The following is a 19,866-nucleotide window of genomic DNA, read 5'->3' on the forward strand; positions in this document are numbered from 1 at the left end:
CAGCAACAAAAAGGAATGGATTACTGATATACATAACAACATGGAATATCTCAAAATAATTATGCTGAGTGAAAGAAGGTAGGTCCAAAAGAGTAATAAGTGTGTGATTCCATTTATATAAATCTCTAGAAAATACAAGTTGTATAGAATAACAGGAAGTAGATTCCTAGGGGTAGAAGAGGAGGGTGAGAAGGGGAGAGAGAGAGGGATTATAAAGGGGACCAAGGACACTTTGGGGATCGTAGATGTAGTCATTATATTGATTGTGGTGATGGTTTCATAGGTGTATAAAAAAGCCAAAAATTATCAAACCGTATACTTTAAATATGCAGTTTTTAATATGTCAATTATACCTCAACAGAGCTTTAATAAAACAAAAAATTCAATAAATTTCTATATTTTGAAGGAAATTATATGCTACATTTTTGTCAAATGTGTTTATTAAGGAACTTGAAATCATAATATAGAAGGTTTTTATAAAGATATTAATCATGAACTGGAAGAGGATTTTGTAACTGGCCTTCCACACTATAATACTAATGTTCCAACTCAGAACCTGGAGGTTATGCAGTCCTGTACACAGTCCATATTTCTCCTTTTTTGCAATGTAGCAAACTGCATGGACACACCTAACACATCTTTATACCACACAGTGTCTAGTGTGATGAAAGACAGATGAGAGATAGATAGATGGATGGATAGATAGATAGATAGATAAATGTATTGCTGCTGTTAATAACCACCACTGCAAGAAAATTTTTGAAGACCTTTGGTGGCAAGGACAAAACAAAGATAAGTGATAAGAACTGAGAATAATGGTTTCCCCTTCAAAAGGAGAGCAGCTAGTCTAAATCTGGTCTTGAATGAATTTTTTTTTTACAAGGTTCATTCTTATATCAAATATGTGACACATTTGTGTATAAAAAAGACATAAGCAATACACACAATAATAAGTAATGAGATCCTTCAAAGGCACAGAGCTTAGAACTTTCCCTTGACTGTAAAATGTTTAGCATGATTTTTCAAAATCAGAATTTGCATACAGCGCTTTGTTTTGAAATCAAACACAAAGACTTGGGCATAAAACCCTAGATCTACCTTGAATTTTGTTAAAAATTTATACAGCCTAATTTTCTAGCAAAGAGATCCTGAGGTTTCTGGGGGAGGTAGGAGAGTACCTACCTCGAATGCTTGAATCGTAACTATCTTCAAACATGAGTAAGAGTAAAAGGGTCCAGGGAATGTAACGGATTGAGGATTGTGCCCAATGTCCACTTACCGTTCACAACTGATTAATAAAAACTGGGAGATTATAAACTGTTTTCAATGTTTAATCACAATCAATAAAAATATTCAATAAAAATGCAAAAACATTAGAGCATATATAATTACAACTGAGACTAGGCCCCTAATCTTTATTTCTTCCCTGAGATAACCAGAGGCCTTATTTTTGGTAAAATAAACTATTAGCAATTCATAGAAACTCTCATCCCCCTCATCTAGGCTCTGACCAACAGCAGGAAGGGACACATTTAGCAGCCTATAGTATACTCCCCCTTTCCCCAAAGAAGTTTTCTCATCAAAGTAAGTAGTTCTATTTCGGTCCTTATTTCCTGTGAGAAATGCAGGCATGGTGTCTGGTGTGTGTGGCCATCATGTTATTTCTAACGACCATGTCCACAGTATTCCTGGCGTCTTGCAACAGAAGAAGGAAAGTCTCTCACATTTCTTAAGCTATTTCTTTTTTTTTTTAATTTTTATTTATTTATTTATTAATTTTGGCTGTGTTGGGTCTTCGTTTCTGTGCAAGGGCTTTCTCTAGTTGCGGCGAGCAGGGGCCACTCTTCATCGCGGTGCGCGGGCCTCTCACTATCGCGGCCTCTCCCGTTGTGGAGCACAGGCTCCAGATGCGCAGGCTCAGTAGCTGTGGCTCACGGGCCTAGTTGCTCCGCGGCACGTGGGATCTTCCCGGACCGGGGCACGAACCCGCGTCCCCTGCATCGGCAGGCGGACTCTCAACCACTGCGCCACCTGGGAAGCCCTTCTTAAGCTATTTCTAAGGGAACATTAGCTATGTCATTACCTGCAAAGAATACTAAGGAAACGATCAAGGTATATGATCTTGGTGAAGGGTTAGACCCCAATGAAGGTAAGCAAAGGAGTCAAATATAATTGTATAGAAACTGGGTTTCATCCTATGAAGCTGAAAGGCTTGGTAGCTCACTGCTAGTAGATGTTAATTATGAGACCCCATGTTATCAGGTTTGTCATTAAAAGCCAAAGTATTACTAATTAGTAGGTTCATAAAAGGAAACATTGCTAGCTCAGAAAGTTATCTAAAACTGGATTCATAGAATTACTTTACCTTGAGTTTTCTAGAATTTATTCTAGGTTAAGATTTATTTATTTTTCAAAAACATTTACTAAGTGACCTACTACGTATCAGGTATTGTGACACTCGAAACAACGAGGTGAAGTATAGAGCAAAACAGAGTCTGGACAACATTAAAGTCCTAGGTTCCAGTTATTTCCTGAGGCCCAAGAGCATCCTTTCCCTTCCTTTGAACATGTGAGATACCCCCAAATTCCTTTTTGCAAGAATTTAAAGTTTTACTTTTGTTGCTCTTACTTGTAGCTACAGGATTCCTGCCAAACACAAATATGAAAATTGTTCCTATCTAAAAGCCAAAAGTATCTAAATTTATCAAACTGGGTCTAGAGGCAAAGAAGCTTAATTCTGATTTCCTTTCATTCTACCTTTGATATTTTTTCTATCTCAAAATTCCCCACAAAGAAACAAAGCATTAATAGCTGAGTTTACTTAAAGACGAAGACAAATAATAATCACTTTGCTGAACTTCAGTTCTGTGCTTAGGTACAGAATAAAAGGATAGGAGACTTGGGTTATGAGTTTCTAATTTATACTTCAAATACTAATGCCAAGAGTGACATATTAGATACGGACACAATACAGGATCAACTCAGCTAGGTAATGGGTCATATAAGAACAACCCATGAAAAAATTAATTTTCTCACAGGGTACAAATTTCCCAGTTTTTATGCTATGCTACGTCCTTTTAGTCAAGCTGCCTGCTCTCTACCCAATGAACACAGCCTTGAAAGATATAGTCAAGTGGTTTAAAGGAAGAATCTAACTTTTTCAACCCTAAAAGAGCACATATTTATTCTCAGAAAGACAAAAATGGGCAACAAAATTAAAGCAAGGTTAACCAGGAAAAGGTAAAGAAATTTACTAACAATCCACATCTACTGGTGGAGCAATTCTCACTGAAAACAAACTGGAGACAGGCAGAAAGACTCTTGTACCCCCAAGGGAAAGATGCACACAGAGTTGGGTAGGAAGGGAAGAGAAGCGATCAGCTTGGGACCTATGCCCCTGAGAGGGGACACAGAGAGGAGGGGGATAACACAGGCTCAGAGATCCTCCCTGGGGAGTGAGCAGTTCGAAACATGTATTAGGCACCTCAGTCCTGGGGTCTGACTCTGGGAAGACAAGTCCGCCTAGCTGGCTTGCAAACCAGTGGGACTTACAGGAGGGCTCTAAGAAACCTAGACCTGCTTGTGAAGACGGCAAACTCACTTGCTGACTCCCGGAAGCAAGGTGGAGGAAGCAGATTGAAACTGCCTGGGGTTCTAGTTGGCTTCCAGAGACCAGCCCAGAGCCCAGCCCAGCCAGCACTAGGCACCCGCTCCAGCCCCTCCAGCTCTAGCTCCACACGAGGGAGAAGCCTGCCTTTGCAGAGCAGAGTGCTTAGCTGCGGGGGATGGAGCTGGCTCAGATCCAGCACAACATCTGAATGGGGTGAGGGTGGCCATACTGGTGTTCGTGGAGGTGCCACATCAGGAGCAGTCTAAAGATCTGACTGGTGTGCTGGGACCTCCCCAGCCCACGTCCCAGCCCAAGCCAAGGGTATGCTCTGGCCCCTCTTGCTCCGACGCTGCTCCTCTCTAGGGCAAAGATGCTGTTGCTGGGAGTGGGGGAGGGAGCACACTTAGAGGGAATGGAACGAGCTCAGACCAGACCCTCAGGGCTTCTGCTCCAGCACGTTGGGACCCAACCCTGACTCCACTAGGGCGATGACAGTCACATAGAACAGGAGAAGTCCTGGGCCACACCTGGCTCTGGCTCTAGCCCCTCCATCTCCAGCCCCATCACCTGAAAAGGTGATGGCTGCCAGCACACCCTAGGAAAAGATGTGACCCACGCTCACTTCCTATTCACCTCTCCCACCAAATCCACTGGGAACTGCATAGGGATGCTCCCACACAAGGGCACCCCTTCAAGAATGGGATAGGTAACTGTTTTACCTAATTTCATAGTGACAGAGAAAGTCAAGTAAAATGAGAAGACAGAGTAATTTGTACCAAACGAAAGAATAAGGGAAAAAACCTGAAAAAACAACTAATGAACCAGAAATCAAAAATTTACCATATAAAGAGTTCAAAGCATTAGCAATAAGAATGTTAACTGAACTAAGCAAAAGAATAGATGAACACAGTAATGATTTTAGTAAGGAATTGGAAAATATAAAAAAGAACCAATCAGAGCTGAAGAATGCAATAGCTGAAATGAAAAATACACTAGAAGGAATTAATGGCAGACTATGTGATACAGAAGAATGCATAAGTGATCTTAAAGACAGAATAATGGAAATCACCCAATCAGAGAAACAAAAACTTAAAAAAATTTAAATAAGAATAGTTTAAGGGACCTCTTGGACAACATCAAGTATACTAATATTCATATTATTCATATTCATATTAATATTCATAATAATTATCATATTCATATTCAACCCAGAAGAAGAAGAGAGAGAAAAGGGTGAAAAATGTATTTGATAAAATTATGGCTGAAAAATTCCTGAACCTGAAGAAGGAAACAGACATCCAGGTATAGGAGGCCTAGAGAGTCCCAAACAAGATGAACCCCAAAAGACTCACATCCAGACATATCATAATTAAAATTCCAAAAGTTAAAGACAGAATTCTAAACTCAGCAAGAGAAAAAGAGTCACATATAAGGGAACCCCCCTATGGCTATCACGAGATTTTTCTGTAGAAACTTTGCAGACAAGAAGCGAGTGGCGGGAGAGACCTTCAAGATGGCAGAGGAGTAAGACTTGGAGATCATCTTCTTCCCCACAATTACATCAGAAATACATCTACACGTGGAACAACTCCTACAGAACACCTACTGAACGCTGGCAGAAGACCTCAGACCTCCCAAAAGGCAAGAAACTCCCCCATGTACCTGGGTAGGGCAAAAGAAAAAAAAAAAAAAGAGAGAGACAAAAGAATAGGGATGGGACCTGCACCTCTGGGAGGGAGCTGTGAAGGAGGAAAGGTTTCCACACACTAGGAAGCCCCTTCACTGGCAGAGATGGAGGGGTGGCGGGGGGGAAGCTTCGGAGTCACGGAGGAGAGCGCAGCAACAGGGGTGCAGAGGGCAAAACGGAGAGATTCCCGCACAGAGGATCGGTGGCGACCAGCACTCACCAGCCCAAGAGGTTCCTCTGCTCACCCGCCGGGGCGGGAAGGGGCTGGGAGCTGAGGCTCGGGCTTCGGAAGTCAGATCCCAGGGAGAGGACTGGGGTTGGCTGCGTAAACACAGCCTGAAGGGAGCTAGTACACCACAGCTAGCCAGGAGGGAGTCTGGGAAAAAGTCTGGAACTGCCTAAGAGGCAAGAGACCACTGTTTCAGGGTGTGTGAGGAGAGGGGATTCAGAGCACCTAATAAACGAGCTCCAGAGACGGGCCCAAGCCACGGCTATCAACAGGCATGAGATGCTAGTGCTGCTGCTGCAGCCACCAAGAAGCCTGTGTGCGAGCACAGGTCACTGTCCACACCTCAGCACCTGGGAGCCTGTGCAGCCCGCCACTGCCAGGGTCCCGTCATCCAGGGACAACTTCCCCAGGAGAACGCACGGCGCCTCAGGCTGGTGCAATGTCAAGCCGGCCTCTGCCGCCGCAGGCTCACCCTGCATTCTATACCCCTACCTCCCCCAGGCCTGAGTGAGCCAGAGAACCCTAATCAGCTACTCCTTTAACCCTGTCTGTCTGGGTGGAAACCTCAACATAATGAGGGCGATACATGACAATCCCACAGCCAACATCATTCTCAATGGTGAAAAACTGAAACCATTTCCTCTAAGATCAGGAACAAGACAAGGTTGTCTACTCTCACCACTATCATTCAACATAGTTTTGGAAGTTATAGCAACAGCAATCAGAGAAGGAAAGAAATAAAAGGAATCCAAATCAGAAAACAAGAAGTAAAGCTGTCACTGTTTACAGACGACATGATACTATACATAGAGAATCCTAAAGATGCTACCAGAAAACTACAGCTAATCAATGAATTTGGTAAAGTAGCAGGATACAAAATTAACGCACAGAAATGTCTTGCATTACTATACACTAGTGGTGATAAATCTGAAAGAGAAATTAAGGAAACAATCCCAATCACCATTGCAACAAAAAGAATAAAATACCTAGGAATAAACTTACCTATTGAGACAAAACACCCGTACTCAGAAAACTATCACACTGATGAAAGAAATCAAAGATGACACAAACAGATGGAGAGATATACCATTTTCTTGGATTGGAAGAATCAACATTGTGAAAATGACTATGCAACCCAAAGCAATCTACAGATTCAATGCAATCCCTATCAAACTACCAGTGGCATTTTTCAGAGAACTAAAACAAAAAATTTCACAACTTGTATAGAAACACAAAAGACCCCAAATAGCCAAAGAAATCTTGAAATAGAAAAATGCAGCTGGAGGAATCAGGCTCCTGGACTTCAGACTATACTACAAAGCTACAGTAATCAAGACGGAATGGTACCGGCACAAAAACAGAAATATAGGTCAATGGAACAGGATAGAAAGCCCAGAGATAAACCCACGCACATATGGTCACCTTATCTTTGATAAAGGAGGAAAGACTATACAATGGAGAAAAGACAGCCTCTTCACTAAGTGCTGCTGGGAAAACTGGACAGCTACATGTAAAAGAATAAAATTAGAACACTCCCTAACACCATACACAAAAATAAACTCAAAATGTATTAAAGACCTAAATGTAAGGCCAGACAATATTAACCTTGTAGAGGAAAACATAGGCAGAACACTCTATGACATAGTTCACAGCAAGATCCTTTTTGACCCACTGCCTAGAGAAATGTAAATAAAAACAAAAATAAACAAATGGGACCTAATGAAACTTAACAGCTTTTTCACAGCAAAGGAAACCATAACCAAGAAGAAAAGACAACCCTCAGAATGGGAGAAAATACTTGCAAATGAAGCAACTGAAAAAGGATTAATCTCCAAAATTTACAAGCAGCTCACGCAGCTCAATATCAAAAAACAAACAACCCAATCCAAAAATGGGCAGAAGACCTAAATAGACATTTCTCCAAAGAAGATATAGATTGCCAGGAACACAGGAAAGGATGCTCAACACCACTATCATTAGAGAAATGCAAATCAAAACTACAGTGAGGGGCTTCCCTGGTGGCGCAGTGGTTGGGAGTCCGCCTGCCGATGCAGGGGACACGGGTTCGTGCCCCGGTCCGGGAGGATCCCGCATGCCGCGGAGTGGCTGTGCCCGTGAGCCATGGCCGCTGAGCCTGTGCATCTGGAGCCTGTTGCTCCGCAGCAGGAGAGGACACAGCGGTGGGAGGCCCACGTACCGCAAAAACAACAACAACAACAACAAAAAACTACAGTGAGGTATCACCTCACACCAGTCAGAATGGCCATCATCAAAAAAATCTACAAACAATAAATGCTGGAGAGGGAGGGTGTGGATATAAGGGAACCCTCTTGCACTGTTGGTGGGAATGAAAATTGATACAGCCACTATGGAGAACAGTATGGAGGTTCCTTAAAAAACTAAAAATAGGACTACCATATGTCCCAGCAATCCCACTACTGGGCATATACCCTGGGAAAACCATAATTCAAAAAGAGTCATGTTCCCCAATGTTCACTGCAGCTCTATTTACAATAGCCAGGACATGGAAGCAGCCTAAGTGTCCATCGACAGATGAATGGATAAATAAGATGTGGCCCATATATACAGTGGAATATTACTCAGCCATAAAAATAAACGAAATTGAGTTATTTATAATGAGGTAGATGGACCTAGAGTCTGTCATACAGAGTGAAGTAAGTCAGAAAGAGAAAAGCAAATACCGTATGCTAACATATATATATGGAATGTAAAAAAAAAAAATTGTCATGAAGAACCTAGGGGCAAGACAGGAATAAAGACACAGACCTACTAGAGAATGGACTCGGCGATATGGGGAGGGGTAAGGGTAAGCTGGGACAAAGTGAGAGAGTGGCATGGACATATATACACTACTAAACATAAAATAGATAGCTAGTGGGAAACAGCCGCATAGCACAGGGAGATCAGCTCGGTGCTTTGTGACCACCTAGAGGGGTGGGATAGGGAGGGTGGGAGGGAGGGCAATGCAAGAGGGAAGAGATATGGGGACATATGTATATGTATAACTGATTCACTTTGTTATAAACAGAAACTAACACACCATTGTAAAGCAATTATACTCCAATAAAGATGTTAAAAAAATTAGTCTGCATAACAAGTTGGTGTAAAGATAACAATAATTCATAATTATAACAACAACAACAAAAAAGAATGAAATACTGCCATTTGCAGCAATGTAAATGAACCTAGAGAATATTATGTTAAGTGAAATAAGTCAGGCAAAGAAAGACAAATACTGTATGTTTTCACTTATATATGGAATCTAAAAAAACCCAAAAAATACAAAATAAAAAAACCAAACAAATAAACAAAAACAGACTCACAGACAGAGATGAAACTATCGGTTACCAGTGGGGAGAGGAAGCGGGGAGGAGCAAGACGGGGATAGAAGATTAAGATGTACAAACTACTATGTATAAAATAAAATATAAGGATATATTGTACAGCACAGGCAATATAGCCAACAATTTATAATAACTTGGAATGGAGTATAATCTATAAAAATATTGAATTACTTTGTTGTACACCTGAAACTAAAATTGTAAATCAACTATATTTCAATAAACACACGCGCACACACACACACACACACACACACAAAGTATCTGTATGATAGCTGAATACTTACTAGTTGTCTTAAAAAAAAAAATTCAAGCTCTTTGTTTCCTGGTGCGTGAGGAGAGGGGATTAAGAGCGCTGCTTAAAGGAGCTCCAGAGACGGGCGCGAGCCACGTCTAACAGCGCGGACCCCAGAGACGGGCATGAGACACTAAGGCTGCTGCTGCCGCCACCAAGAAGGCTGTGTGCGAGCACAGGTCACTATCCACACCTCCCTTCCGGGGAGCCTGTGCAGCCCGCCACTGCCAGGGTCCCGGGATCCAGGGACAACTTCCCTGGGAGAACGCACGTCGGGCCTCAGGCTGGTGCAACGTCGTGTTGGCCTCTGCTGCCGCAGGCTCGCCCCGCACTCCGTGCCCCTCCCTCCCCTGGCCTGAGTGAGCCGGAGTCCCCGAATCAGCGGCTCCTTTAACCCTTTCCTGTCTGAGCGAAAAACAGACGCCCTCCAGCGACCTACACGCAGAGGTGGGGCCAAATGCAAAGCTGAACCCCGGGAGCTGTATGAACAAACAAGAGAAAGGGAAATCTCTCCCAGCAGCCTCAGGAGCAGCGGATTAAATCTCCACAATCAACTTGATGTACCCTGCATCTGTGGAATACCTGAATAGACAACGAATCATTCCAAATTGAGGAGGTGGACTTTGAGAGCAAGATTTATACTTTTTTCCCCTTTTCCTCTTTTTGTGAGTGTGTATGTGTATGCTTCTGTGTGAGATTTTGTCTGTATAGCTTTGCTTTCACCATTTGTCCTAGGGTTCTATCTGTCCGTTTTTGTTTTTTTTTTACTTAAAAGAAATTTTTTTTCTTAATAATTATTTTTTTATTTTAATAACTATTTTAGTTTACCTTACTTTATTTTCTTTTCTTTTATCCGTTTTCTTTCTTTCTTTCTACTTTTACTCCCTTTTATTCTGAGCCATGTGGATGAAAGGCTCTTGGTGCTGCAGCCAGGAGTCAGTGCTGTGCCTCTGGGGTGGGAGAGCCAACTTCAGGACACTGGTCCACAAGAGACCTCCCAACTCCACATAATATCAAACAGCAAAAATCTCCCAGAGATCTCCATCTCACACCAACACCCAGCTTCACTCAACGACCAGCAAGCTACACTGCTGGACACCCTATTCCAAACAACTAGCAAGACAGGAACACAACCCCACCGACTAGCAGAGAGGCTGCCTAAAATCATAATAAGTCCACAGACACCCCAAAACACACCACCAGACATGGACCTGCCCACCAGAAAGACAAGATCCAGCCTCATCCAGCATAACACAGGCACTAGTCCCCTCCACCAGGAAGCCTACACAACCCACTGAACCAACCTTAGACACTGGGGACAGACACCAAAAACAACGGGAGCTAAAAACGTGCAGCCTGCAAAAAGGAGACCCCAAACACAGTAAGATAAGCAAAATGAGAAGACAGAAAAACACACAGCAGATGAAGGAGCAAGATAAAAACCCACCAGACCTAATAAATGAAGAGGAAATAGGCAGTCTACTTGAAAAAGAATTCAGAGTAATGATAGTAAAGATGATCCAAAACCTTAGAAATAGAATAGACAAAATACAAGGAACATTTAACAAGGACCTAGAAGAACTAAAGATGAAACAAACAACAATGAACAACACAAAAATGAAATTAAAAATACTCTAGAAGGGATCAATAGCAGAATAACTGAGGCAGAAGAACGGATAAGTGACCTGGAAGATAAACTAGTGGAAATAACTACTGCAGAGCAGAATAAAGAAAAAAGAATGAAAAGAACTCAGGACAGTCTCAGAGACCTCTGGGACAACATTAAACGCACCAACAGTTGAATTATAGGGGTTCCAAAAAAGAAGATAAAAAGAAAGGGACTGAGAAAATATTTGAAGAGATTATAATTGAAAACTTCCCTAATATGGGAAAGGAAATAGTTAATCAAGTCCAGGAAGTACAGAGAGTCCCATACAGGATAAATCCAACAAGAAACACTCCAAGACACATATTAATCAAACTATCAAAAATTAAATACAAAGAAAACATATTAAAAGCAGCAAGAGAAAAACAACAAATAACACACAAGGGAATCCCCATAAGGTGAACAGCTGATCTTTCAGCAGAAACTCTGCAAGCCAGAAGGGACTGGCAGGACATATTTAAAGTGATGAAGGAGAAAACCCTACAACCAAGATTACTCTACCCAGCAAGAATCTCATTCAGATTTGATGGCGAAATTAAAATCTTTACAGACAAGCAAAAGCTGAGAGAGTTCAGCACCACCAAACCAGCTTTGTAACAAATGCTAAAGGATCTTCTCTGGGCAAGAAACACAAGAGAAGGAAAAGAACTACAATAACAAACCCAAAACAAATAAGAAAATGGGAATAGGAACATTCATATTGATAGTTACCTTAAATGAAATGGATTAAATGCTCCCACCAAAAGACACAGAATGGCTGAATGGATACAAAAACAAGACCCATATATACGCTGTCTACAAGAGACCCACTTCAGACCAGACACATACAGACTGAAAGTGAGGGGATGGAAAAAGATATTCCATGCAAATGGAAACCAAAAGAAAGCTGGGATAGCAATTCTCATATCAGACAAAGTAGACTTTAAAATAAAGACTATTACAAGAGACAAAGATGGAAGCTACATAATGATCAAGGGATCGATCCAAGAAGAAGATATAACAACTGTAAATATTTATGCACCCAACATAGGAGCACCTCAATACATAAGGCAAATACTAACAGCCATAAAAGGGGAAATCGACAGTAACACAATCCTAGTAGGGGACTTTAACACCCCACTTTCACCAATGGACAGATCATCCAAAATGAAAATAAATAAGGAAACAAAGGGTTTAAATGACACATTAAACAAGATGGACTTAATTGATTTTTATAGGACATTCCATCCAAAAACAACAGAATACACTTTCTTCTCAAGTGCTCATGGAACATTCTCCAAGATCCACCATATCTTGGGTCACAAATCAAGCCTTGGTAAATTTAAGAAAATTGAAATTGTATCAAGTATCTTTCTGACCACAAGGCTATGAGACTAGACATCAATTACAGGAAAAAATCTGTAAAAAATACAAACACATGGAGGCTAAACAATACACTACTAAATAACCAAGAGATCACTGAAGAAATCAAAGAAGAAATCAAAAAATACCTAGAAACAAATGACAATGAAAACATGACGACCCAAAACCTGTGGGATGCAGCAAAAGCAGTTCCAAGAGGGAAGTTTATAGCAATACAATCCTACCTTAAGAAACAGGAAACATCTCGAAAAAACAACCTAACCTTGCACCTAAAACAATCAGAGAAAGAAGAAAAAAAAACCCCAAAGTTAGCAGTAGGAAAGAAATCATAAAGATCAGATCAGAAATAAATGAAAAAGAAATGAAGGAAACGATAGCAAAGATCAATAAAACTAAAAGCTGGTCCTTTGAGAAGATAAGTAAAATTGATAAAGCATTAGCCAGACACATCAAGAAAAAAGGGAGAAGACTCAAATCAATAGAATTAGAAATGAAAAAGGAGAGGTAACAACTGAGACTGCAGATATACAAAAGATCATGAGAGATTACTACAAGCAACTCTATGGCAATAAAATGGACAACCTGGAAGAAATGGACAAATTCTTAGAAAGGCACAACCTGCCAAGACTGAATCAGGAAGAAATAGAAAATATGAATAGACCAATCACAAGCACTGAAATTGAAACTGTGAATAAAAATCTTCCAACAAACAAAAGACCAGAACCAGATGGCTTCACAGGCGAATTCTATCAAACATTTAGAGAAGAGCTAACACCTATCCTTCTCAAACTCTTCCAAAATATAGCAGAGGGAGGAACACTGCCAAACACATTCTACAAGGCCACCATCACCCTGATACCAAAACTGGACAAAGATGTCACAAAGAAAGAAAACTACAGGCCAATATCACTGATGAACATAGATGCAAAAATACTCAACAAAATACTAGCAAACAGAATCCAGCAGCACATTAAAAGGATCATACACCATGATCAAGTGGGGTATATTCCAGGAATGCAAGGATTCTTCAATATACGCAAATCAATCAACGTGATACACCATATTAACAAATTGAAGGAGAAAAACCATATGGTCATCTCAATAGTTTCAGAGAGAGCGTTCGACAAAGTTCAACATGCATTTATGATAAAAACCCTCCAGAAAGTAGGCATAGAGGGAACTTTCCTCAATATAATAAAGGCCATATATGACACACCCACAGCCAACATCATCCTCAATGGTGAAAAACTGAAACCATTTCCACTAAGATCAGGAACAAGACAAGGTTGCCCACTCTCACCACTCTTATTCAACATAATTTTGGAAGTTTTAGCCACAGCAATCAGAGAAGAAAAGGAAATAAAAGGAATCCAAATGGGAAAAGATGTAAAGCTGTCACTGTTTGCAGATGACATGATACTATACACAAAGAATCCTAAAGATGCTACCAGAAAACTACTAGAGCTCATCAATGAATGTGGTAAAGTGGCAGGATACAAAATTAATGCACAGAAATCTCTGGCATTCCTATACACTAACGATGAAAAATCTGAAAGTGAAATCAAGAAAACACTCCCATTTACCATTGCAACAAAAAGAATAAAAGATCTAGGAACAAACCTACCTAAGGAGACAAAAGGCCTGTAGGCAGAAAATTATAAGACACTGATGAACGAAATTAAAGATGATACTAATAGATGGAGAGATATACCATGTTCTTGGATTGGAAGAATCAACATTGTGAAAATGACAATACTACCCAAAGCAATCTACAGATTCAATGCAATCCCTATCAAACTACCACTGGCATTTTTCACAGAACTAGAACAAAAAATTGCACAATTTGTATGGAAACACAAAAGACTCCGAATAGCCAAAGCAATCTTGAGAACGAAAAACGGAGCTGGAGGAATCAGGATCCCAGACTTCAGACTATACTACAAAGCTACAGTAATCAGGACTGTATGGTACTGGCACAAAAACAGAAAGATAGATCAATGGAACAGTGTAGAAAGCCCAGAGATAAACCCACGCACATATGGTCACTTTATCTTTGATAAAGGAGGCAGGAATTTACAGTGGAGAAAGGACAGCCTCTTCAGTTAGTGGGGCTGGGAAACTGGACAGGTACATGTAAAAGTATGAGATTAGATCACTTCGTAACACCATACACAAAAATAAGCTCAAAATGGATTAGACACCTAAATGTAAGGCCAGAAACTATCAAACTCTTAGAGGAAAACATAGGCAGAACACTCTATGACATAAATCACAGCAAGATCCTTTTTGACACACCTCCTAGAGAAATGGAAATAAAAACAAAAATAAACAAATGGGACCTAATGAAACTTCAAAGCTTTTGTACAGCAAAGGAAACCATAAACAAGACCAAAAGGCAACCCTCAGAATGGGAGAAAATATTTGCAAATGAAGCAACTGACAAAGGATTAATCTCCAAAATTTATAAGCAGCTCATGCAGCTCAATGAAAAAAAAACAAACAACCCAATCCAAAAATGGGCAGAATACCTAAATAGACATTTCTCCAAAGAAGATATACAGACTGCCAACAAACATATGGAAGAATTCTCAACATCGTTAATCATTAGAGAAATGCAAATCAAAACTACAATGAGATATCATCTCACACCAGTCAGAATGGCCATCATCAAAAAATCTAGAAACAATAAATGCTGGAGAGGGTGTGGAGAAAAGGGAACACTCTTGCACTGATGGTGGGAATGTGAATGTGAATTGGTACAGCCACCATGGAGAACAGTATGGAGGTTCCTTAAAAAACTACAAATATGACCCAGCAATCCCACTACTGGGTATATACCCTGAGAAAACCATATTTCAAAAAGAGTCATGTACCAAAATGTTTATTGCAGCTCTATTTACAATAGCCAGGAGTTGGAAACAACCTAAGTGTCCATCATCGGATGAATGGATAAAGAAGATGTGACATATATATACAATGGAACATTACTCAGCCATAAAAAGAAACGAAATTGAGCTATTTGTAATGAGGTGGATGGACCTAGAGTCTGTCATACAGAGTGAAGTAAGTCAGAAAGAGAAAGACAAATACCGTACACTACCACATATATATGGAATTTAAGAAAAAAAATATGTCATGAAGAACCTAGGGGTAAGACAGGAATAAAGACACAGACCTACTAGAGAATGGACTTGAGGATATGGCGAGGGGGAAGGGTAAGCTGTGACAAAGTGAGAGAGTGGCATGGACATATATACACTACCAAACGTAAAATAGATAGCTAGTGGGAAGCAGCCGCATAGCACAGGGAGATCAGCTAGGTGCTTTTTGACCACCTAGAGGGATGGGTTAGGGAGGGTCGGAGGGAGGGAGACGCCAGAGGGAAGAGATATGGGAACATATGTATATGTATAACTGATTCACTTTGTTTAAAGCAGAAACTAACACACCGTTGTAAAGCAATTATACTCCAATAAAGCTGTAAAAAAAAAATAAAAATTCAAGCCAATTTGTAAAGCTTGTTTTTTTGGTGCAAATAAAGTATAAACTACCTGTTTACATTTGCCAATGTTTTAAAGCACGTGCCTTCACTAATAAATCTCTGTGAGGTAACAAGAAAAAAAGAAAAGCGGGTCACTTCCTCATCTGTGTTCCCACAACATTATGTAGAGACCTCTATTGTAAGATTTAAAGGTTGCATTTTAATTGTTTATTTCTATATCTACCTCTCTTCATATGCAGGCAATTACTAACTTCAGGAAAAACAAAATGCATATAAGAAAAGAAAAACAACTGTAGTTTACTGAATGGTTCAGCTGTGTACAGTCCTTGTGCCATGATAATAATGCAAACACTGAATGAAGTTCTAAACAAAATGATTACCTAATATTTAGGAAAAATGGGAGATAGGAAGTATGTATGTGTAGTGGGCAGAGGGATGGTGAAAGAGAGCTAAACTGTAATTTTCCATAGTAGGAAATCAATAGACAATGCCTGACACTGAAAAGTAAATCAAAAAATGTCAATGAAAGTATATTGTTTAGTGATATGGAGGTAAATATCAAAAGAAACAGCTCAGAGTTGAAAGTGGTAGCCTCTGAGGAACAGGAAACAGGAAAGTGTCCCAGGACAGATAACAGAGAACTGGCATCTTTCATTAAAAGCCTTGAAAACTATCTGGATCAAATTTCAGGCATATTTAACAATTGTTTAAAAAAACAAAAACTCAAATAAAAATTTAAAAATAAGCGAAGGAAACTAAGCAGCACTCTGATCTGTCTCCACCTGTTCAGAGTGACTTCTGAGACAGAACTGAGCTGGGTTTCTATTCATGGGAGTGATGAGAATCAGTAGCAATGAAGACAGGCCACTTCGAGAAGGAAGGACTACTAACCAGTCTGAGCCAAATCCTGAACGTGAAGCTAAGGGCCACTTTGTTCCTGAAAGTGTTTTCATTTGTAAAACTGCTTATGACCATTAGGGAGAACTTGGGTTCTTTTCATAGGAAACGGTTGTCATTTCCTGGACATTTGGCTAGAAGACACCGCTCCCTAAGTCCTAAGGGAAACCAATGGGCAGTCTTGCTGATAGTTAGTGCCCAATTACTTTGATTCATCCCCTTGAAAATACAACTGTTCCCTGATGCGTGCTGTAAATAATGTACCGTAGCTGAATGTTATAATTCCCAGGTATGATATGAGAGGGATCCTTATTATTTGCTTCCCTAAACACTCAACCAAACCACCTACTGGGGTAGAGGAATCTGATGATAGGCACCTCAGAAGCATAAATAGCTGTGTAATCAAGTGAATTTTTAAATAACTTACACAGAGATAGTAAGATTTAATATTTCCACTCTAGAAAAAAATTCCAAGGAAAGTTTTCAAAATTCTCCTTAAAACATAATCACAATAAGAAATATATGTAATTATCATTTGTAGGATTTTATTGTTTTAAATATGGCAGCAAGCCCTTTTGGGGAAGGGGGAGCTACAATCAAATAAGATTCAATTAAGTAAATAGGAATTCCCCAAAGTAACAATCTCTAATTACATGAAAATATCCATGGAAATGTAATGAGACAGAAAATTACTTATAATTGCTAAACCTCTTCTAAAGGAAATTATAGTGTGCAGCTCAAAGAAATACTTTCTTTTTAACTTCTTAATTTGAAATTTTTCAAACCCATAGAAAATTTGAAAGAATAGAATATGAACACCCATATATCCTTCACCTAGATTTCACCAATTGTTAAGATTTTACCACTTTGTGTTCTCACTCTCCCTTGCTCTTTGTGGTGTGTGTATTTGTAACCATTCATCATGTCTTTTTTTTCCCTGAAACATTTGGAAGTAAGTTGTAGAAATCTTTTCATTTTATCCCTTAACTATTTCAGCATACAGCTCCTAGGAATAGAAATATTCTCCTTGCAAAAAAATCAATAGACAGAAACCTCAATTAAGTAGTCGGAAGGCCAGAAGTGGGAGCTCCCACGCCCTGTGACAATAGCAGAGCCCAACAGGAAGAAGAAAAACTTCCTTTTCTTGCCTGGCAAGAGCTCAGCCAATGAGAGACTAGCAGGACTCAGTCAATGTAAAGCCACTACACTTTGAACTCTCAATTCCTCCAATGGATTCTTTGTTCACTATAGCTCTCCAGACTTCCGTTTTCCCTTTTAGAAGAGTCCTTCCTCCTCTTCTTGTTGCATAAGGACTTGCACGTGGCTTGCCATGGTTAGTGATCCTAAACTGCAGTTCTTTGTTGATCTTGAATAAACACATTTTTGCTGGAGAAACAATTCGAGTCTATTTGTTTTAGGTCAACCCCCTCATAAACACAGTACCAGTATGGTACCTAAGAAAATTAATATTAATTCAATATCATTTACACTTTCTCAATTGTCCTAAAATGTCTTTTACAGCTGTTTTCATTTCATCTCCTGATCCAGGATCCAATCCAATCTCATACATTGAATTTGGTTGTTACAGCTCCGGAAGGAATGTTAAAATAAGGCACAAAGGGTAATCTTGCAACAGGTGACAAACCCCAGAAATCATTGATCACTTCCCAGGATGGTAGGCCCAATTAACTGTGAGGCTCCCTTTTTGTTTGTTCTGAAGTGATACAAAGTTTGGGGCCAAAATTGAATTGCTCCGGACAGCAGAAGAGGGATTATCTTCTTAAAACTAATGCTCTTATAAAATGTTTAACCCCTTATGTAAAAGTAAGGCTGAAAGTACAGAGTACATCTCGGATAGCAAACTCAAGCATTAAAAAGTGCCAAAACATGATCTTGTCTAGGACATCAAATTATTAAGCTGTTCAAAGATATCTTGGATTCACCCTAGGTTTAGAAGAATAATTTTTAAAAAGGTACACTTGACAATAAGAATAACAGTACTATACCCCAAATTACCTCTTCTGTAGCTGCTCATCAGACATTTGCAGCTCCTCCTTTAAACGCATATACCGGTCTTCTCTCAGCAGCCTAGAGCCATCATAGAGGCTTAGCTCTCGGTCATGGATCAATCTAATGGGATAGGGGAAAGTCAGCAAACAAATTAATCAGTTTTGAACACTGAAGTTATTAGAGGTAGCATCAGTCAGTTAATATTTTAATCATATGTATTATTACTGGCAACTGAGTCTAGCAATTTTGTTAAATGCACCTTTCGAAATTTTAAGTTGGCTAGTGCTGTTATACTTGGCAAAAACTGTTGGTTTCTGTACTGGAGGACAGTAGTCATGGTTACTAGATGTGAATAGGGAGGAGGAGGAGGAGGAGCTAGAAAGGGGAAGAAGGAAGGAAATGAAAAGAAACAGCTTATTGGTAAAGTAGCAGGATACAAAATTAATGCACAGAAATCTTGCATTCCTATACACTGATGATGAAAAATCTGAAAGAGAAATTAAGGAAACACTCCCATTCACCACTGCAACAAAAAGAATAAAATACCTAGGAATAAACCTACCTAAGGAGACAAAAGACCTGTACGCAGAAAACTATAAGATATTCATGAAAGAAATTAAAGACGATACCAATACATGGAGAGATATACCATATTCTTGGATTGGAAGAATCAACATTGTGAAAATGACGATACTACCCAAAGCAATCTACAGATTCAATGCAATCCCTATCAAACTACCAGTGGCATTTTTCACAGAACTAGAACAAAAAATTGCACAATTTGCATGGAAACACAAAGGACCCCAAATAGCCAAAGCAATCTTGAGAAAGAAAAACAGAGCTGGAGGAATCAGGCTCCTGGACTTCAGACTATACTACAAAGCTACAGTAATCAAGACAGTATGGTACTGGCACAAAAACAGAAATATAGGTCAATGGAACAGGATGGAAAGCCCAGAGATAAACCCACGCACATATGGTCATCTTATCTTTGATACAGGAGGTAAGAATATACAATGGAGAAAACACAGCGTCTTCAATAAGTGGGGCTGGGAAAACTGGACAGCTACATGTAAAAGAATGGAATTAGAACATTCCCTAACACCATACACAAAAATAAACTCAAAATGGATTAAAGACCTAAATGTAAGTCCAGACACTATAAACCTTATAGAGGAAAACATAGGCACAACACTCTATGACATAAATCACAGCAAGATCCTTTTTGACCCACCTCCTAGAGAAA

General features: G+C 39.8%; 1 protein-coding gene across 1 annotated transcript in view; it reads right to left on the minus strand.

Annotated features, from left to right (window-relative positions):
- VWA8 (von Willebrand factor A domain containing 8) overlaps positions 1-19,866 on the minus strand; it is a gene marked incomplete at its 5' end in the record, with an annotated part of 367,871 nt that overhangs the window by 235,728 nt on the left and 112,277 nt on the right. The window contains one exon of the mRNA XM_082676017.1: positions 18,627-18,740. Coding sequence (XP_082532143.1) covers positions 18,627-18,740 — 114 coding nt within the window. The remainder of the gene's footprint in view (positions 1-18,626; positions 18,741-19,866) is intronic.

This window comes from Grampus griseus (assembly GCF_964374135.1).
Source record: "Grampus griseus genome assembly, chromosome: 18".
In the NCBI taxonomy this organism is placed as follows: Eukaryota; Metazoa; Chordata; class Mammalia; order Artiodactyla; family Delphinidae; genus Grampus; species Grampus griseus.